The sequence below is a fragment of the Montipora capricornis genome, chromosome 9 (assembly GCF_036669925.1).
Source record: "Montipora capricornis isolate CH-2021 chromosome 9, ASM3666992v2, whole genome shotgun sequence".
NCBI lineage: Eukaryota > Metazoa > Cnidaria > Anthozoa > Scleractinia > Acroporidae > Montipora > Montipora capricornis.
Genome location: NC_090891.1, coordinates 28,034,191 through 28,039,190, shown reverse-complemented (window position 1 = coordinate 28,039,190; position 5,000 = coordinate 28,034,191). Strand labels below are relative to the sequence as shown.

The 5,000-nt window shown below is 47.9% G+C and overlaps 2 protein-coding genes across 2 annotated transcripts in view; both read right to left on the bottom strand.

The window, feature by feature from the left end:
• LOC138016723 (uncharacterized) overlaps positions 1-4,718 on the bottom strand; it is a 5,994-nt gene extending 1,276 nt beyond the window's left edge. The window contains exon 1 of the mRNA XM_068863913.1: positions 1-4,718. This exon is cut by the window's left edge and continues 1,276 nt beyond it. Within this exon, the coding sequence (XP_068720014.1) occupies positions 865-4,599 (3,735 nt within the window). The 5' untranslated portion in view covers positions 4,600-4,718 and the 3' untranslated portion in view covers positions 1-864.
• A 39-nt stretch (positions 4,719-4,757) lies between these two features.
• Positions 4,758-5,000, bottom strand: part of LOC138017491 (uncharacterized) — a 1,307-nt gene continuing 1,064 nt past the window's right edge. Inside the window, exon 2 of the mRNA XM_068864562.1 lies at positions 4,758-5,000. This exon is cut by the window's right edge and continues 794 nt beyond it. Coding sequence (XP_068720663.1) covers positions 4,758-5,000 — 243 coding nt within the window.

The following is a 5,000-nucleotide window of genomic DNA, read 5'->3' as shown; positions in this document are numbered from 1 at the left end:
TGTTTACACTGCAAATTTTATCCGAGCCGACCTTTTTTTTTTGGGAACCGTGCCAAAAAATTTCTGTAGTGTAAACCGGGCTTAAGGCTTGAGACTCAGATCAAAGATACTACTTCTTTTTCTTTGGATTTCACAACTCTATTAACTAAACACTAAGTGACCCAAATCTTAAGCCTTGATTTAAAAAAAGGCACCTGTTTATTTTAACTGGACTTTTCCTATTTAATGGTCCGCCATTACTAACTTTATGATCGAGGAGAAAATGTCGTCAAAGATTTGAGTGTGTACGCGCCTGAATAAATATGCAGCACGGAAGTTTCAGGCTTTCAATCCATTTTAAAGAGCCCATAAGCCCAAAATATTCTTTTCGCTAAAATGAATCTTTGCACCTGTTCGAGACGCATTGCGGCCATTTTATAGGCTTCGAAAGTTGCGAAAATCCAAGGATCTTTTGTTCACGACCGAGTCAAAAGGGGAGTGGGTTTATTTCTGTTTTTACTGTCGAAAACGCAGCGACAATACGTTTCCTATTAAAATCACCGTTTAATTCCAACTTTTGAATACAAAAACTTCGCTCACTTTACTCAACCGCGTGCTTCGAACAACAACGAAAGTAACACGATATCCTTTTTAAACACACCCACTAAGTACAAATACATGTCTCGATCCGATCTGAATTATTTCCGGTCATTATGCGACTTTATCAAACAATAAAAAAACACGGCATGTCCACAGTTCCCGACACTCTCCCCCATATGTCTCGTAGCGACGTGGCATATGTAACACCGGGAACTGCCTGATAATTGTGCTATTGAGGTAAAACAAACGATGAAACCTAATGGAAAACCGTCTATATCCAAATGTTCATTCCAACTGATCCTCCTGGGCTAAATCTTGCACTCGAAGCTCGGCGGCGACTGCTGCATCTCGTCTGGGTCTAAACGCTGGTGCTCCAGGGTCAAGTGTTGTTGTAGTTCCTCTGACACCATCCCTGTCGCACGACAGTTCCAGGGGATACAGGTGCTGAATAGGGCGTTCGATGTGGGATCGGCCGGCTCGCAATCTCGCACCACGAACTACTCCATCCCTTCCTTCAATCAGGCTTTCAACAATTCCAAGTGGCCAGCTATTTCTGTTCCGCTCGGACGACTTGATAATAACTACGTCTCCAACAGCAAGAGAACACCGCTTGTCTCCGAGTTTAAGGCGGTGACGTTCGCGTAACGCACGCAAGTACTCAGCTGTCCATCGATTCCACATTGCATCCTTAGTTTTCTGTAGGAACTTGGCGCGCTTCCTCAAATCTCTTACTTCCAGATGGTAAGGCTGTAACTCGGGCAAGATGTTGGATTTGAGAAATAACATCGTGTTGGGCGTCAGTGTGGGGAGCTGGACATCCTCCTCCTGGTAACACAAGGGACGGTTGTTCATGGTGACTTCAATATCCAGGATAACTTCGCTTAACTCCTCCCAGTTTAGTATCCCTTGGCCAACTGTCTTGTAAAATGCTGATTTCATCAACCCGATCAGACGCTCAAATTGCCCTCCCCACCAGGGCGCACGGCTGAGGTTAAACTGCCAAATGATGGACTGGTTGCTAAGAAACGAATGAAACTCTTCATCCTTCTGTACCTTCTTTAACCACTTGGCGGCAGCGACAAACGTCTGACCGTTGTCTGAGTAGACCCTTGATGGCCGTCCTCTTCTGGCGATGAAGTGCTTTAGGCTCTTAATGAACTCCCCGGTCTCCAAATTCGGCAGTAACTCTAAAAACACTCCGCGGGTGAGACTACAGGAGTACAATACCACATACGCTTTACGCATCTCCTTGCGCTTGTTACGGTACTTCACCGGTCCGGCAAAATCCACACCAATTACGTTGAAGGGCGTGTCGCCTTCGGTTCTTTCTCTTGGTAGAGGTGCTGGTGGCGGATTTGCGAAAGCTACGGCTTGAAACCGTTTGCAGCCACTGCAGTTTCTTACGACTCTCTTCGTTAATTTCCTGAGGCGGGGTATCCAGTATCTCTCTCTTACGCTGGCCATTGTTAGGCCAACTCCCCCATGGAGTGTAGTTACATGGGCACGTTGCACAATCTTCGTCGCAAGTAGAGCCGTGTCCGGCAGGTACACGGGATACTCGCCTTGGATACGTCCTCGGCATTCGAGCACACCCTCTTCATTCGTTTGCAGGTTCAGCTGCTCTTGATCTTGCTCGAAATTGACGTTGTTGAATCCTTGCTGCTGGGCCCTCTTGACCAAGAACGTCTCATGCCTCTTTACCTCGGCTGTGCTCAGTGGTCCCTTGGCTTTATTGGTGGAGTTCCGAGAATTGCGCAAGAATCTCGCTACCCAAGCACCAATTCTCAATGCTTTGCGCAAGTCAAACTTCTCAAGGACGATTTCGAGGTCACTCTTGCCTTCTACTCCCACTGCGAATAACTCTTGCTGCACCTTTCTTTCTGCTAAACTCTCTGGGGAAGGTTTTGTTACGACTTCAGGTGGCCAATTGGCTGGATCTGTAAGCCAGGTGGGTCCATTCCACCACAGCTGCGCTCCAGTTACACTACCACCGCGACTTCCTAGGTCGGCTGGATTGTCTGCTGATGGAACATGATGCCATAGCACGTTTGGGTGAGTCTGAATCTTCTTTACGCGATTCGAGACGAACTGACGGTATTCTCCCCGATCTCCAATCCAATGTAAGGCTACTGAGCTGTCTAGCCAGCAATGAAGAGTAGTCGCAAGAGGAAGTCCTTCCAATGCTTGGCGTACATTGCTGGCCAAATTCACTGCCATGTGTCCTGACACAAGTTCTAGGCGAGGAATGGTTAGACCTTGTTTGGCAAGACGAGACTTCGCAGTAACCAAACCTTGCGACACCCCTGATGCTTGCGTCACCACGGCGTAGACTGAGGCACACACTCCGCGGCCACTGGCGTCACCAAATGCGTGGAGTTCAATCTTATCGATCTCTTGCTGGTAGAGAGGAATACTGCGTTTCGCCGACACTTCTTCCGGTAGGCTCTTTTCCCACTTTCTCCACTGGTTTGCTATCTGCTCTGGCAACGGAGCGTCCCAAGCGTTCTTTTGGATGCATGATTCTCGGTAGAGAACTTTCCCCTCGAGCATGACTGGTGACACAATTCCAAGCGGGTCGTAGACTTTCGCCAAATTAGCCAGGATACCACGCTTTGTCTCTTCGGCTGGCAGTTCAGGAAAGCTCACATGCAGAGTATCTTCAACCTTGTTCCAACCAAGTCCAAGTAGTTTACACTCTCCAGCTGCTGTTCCATTCTCTAACTGCTCCTTGGCGAATGATGGTTCGTAATCTTCACAGGATGTCTCTAGTTGCTTTTCGTTTGAATGCCACTTGTGCAGTTCGAATTTAGCCTTGGCGAAAATCTCGGTAGCTTCACGCTTTAAACGTTTTGCTTTCTCTGTAGTAGGTCCTCCCGAAATCAGGTCATCCACGTACAGACTTCTACGTATCTCATTTACACTATCAGGATATCTGGACTGCATGTTCTCCAAGTGCTGTTGAATCACCCCATTGAGAAGGAACGGTGAAGGGGCGAGGCCAAACACCACTCTGGTAAAACGCAAAGTTTCAACCTGTTTTCCTGTCTTGTCAGCGATCCAGTGGAATCTCAAGGAATCTCTCTCGGTTTCTCGTATCCGCACTTGTAGGAATGCACGGCGAAGGTCACCAGCGACTGCCACAGGATGAAAACGGTTACGAACAATGACACTCCACAGCTTATTATGTAGCGGAGGTCCAGCATGTAGGCATTCGTTCAGCGATGGTGCTTTCTCTTGCGCACGGGCTGACGCGTCGTACACGACTCGCAACTTCGTCGTCTCAGCACTCCGACGCACGACAGCTTGATGGGGTAGATAAAACTCTCTTCCAGTTACCTCAGCAGGTGCTCGCTTTACTACGCCTTCTCGAAGTTGCTCTCTGATCACAGCGTCATAGTCGTCGAGCACGTCGGTTCTTCTCAGCTTCCGTACAAGAGTGTTCAATCTGCGTAAACTTCCATCTCGGTTGTTTGGTAACGGAGGACAGCTTCCCTTCCAAGGAAGTCCAGTTTCATACCATCCTTCTGAAGATCGAACTAATTGTTCTTTGAATTCTTCGTAAACGTCACCTTGATCTCCGGTTGAAGAGTCTGCCAGACCAAGGACATCAAGTGCGCACAACCTCTCGTAATCTGTGTTCGAATTAATGGCTAGGTAAGCAGTTGCCAACTCCCTGTCAGCTCCAGGCGACATGATTGTCCATCCAAAACGGGTGAACTCGGCAACTGGATCTCCACGGCGACCCACTCTCAAACGCTCTCCAGTGCGAATTTTCGCAAAATCATTCGCGCCCAGTATGATGTGTACGGGTAGCCTGTCTTTAGTGTCGTCATCATCCATTCGCACCCCGTTGAGATCAGAATTCGCCTCAAGTAGTTCCTTGTAACGTGGGTTCTCCAAAACCAATAATTCTCGCTTGTTGACTTTCGTAATATCAACTTCGAGCTTGAACTCATCTTGTACAGAACCAATGACCACACCAAACACTTGCATCGTTCTCGTAGTGATTCCGGTAAGCATGGTTATCTGCCTTAGTCCAGTAGACTTTGGCCGTGCATTGATTAAATCAATCGCGGTCGATGAAGCGTATGAATGGCTCGCGCCACTGTCTAATAAGGCTCTGAATTTGTAGCCGCCAATTTTTACAACTACGACTGGGTTTCCGATGTTATTTGCTGTCATCCCCGGCTCGCGTGCTTGGACTCTGTGTGATGCCTTGCGTGACAATTTTGACAAGTGGATTTGCTCCTACAATCTTCGGCTCGGTGTCTTGATCCCGTGCAGTTGAAACACAGTCTTTTAACCAGGAAATTCTTCTTTCTTTGTTCGACACTCACGACTTTTTCACAGTCAATAGCTTTGTGATCGGAGCGCTCACAAAATAAACATCCACGGGCGGTCGTCTGGTTCCCATCATCACG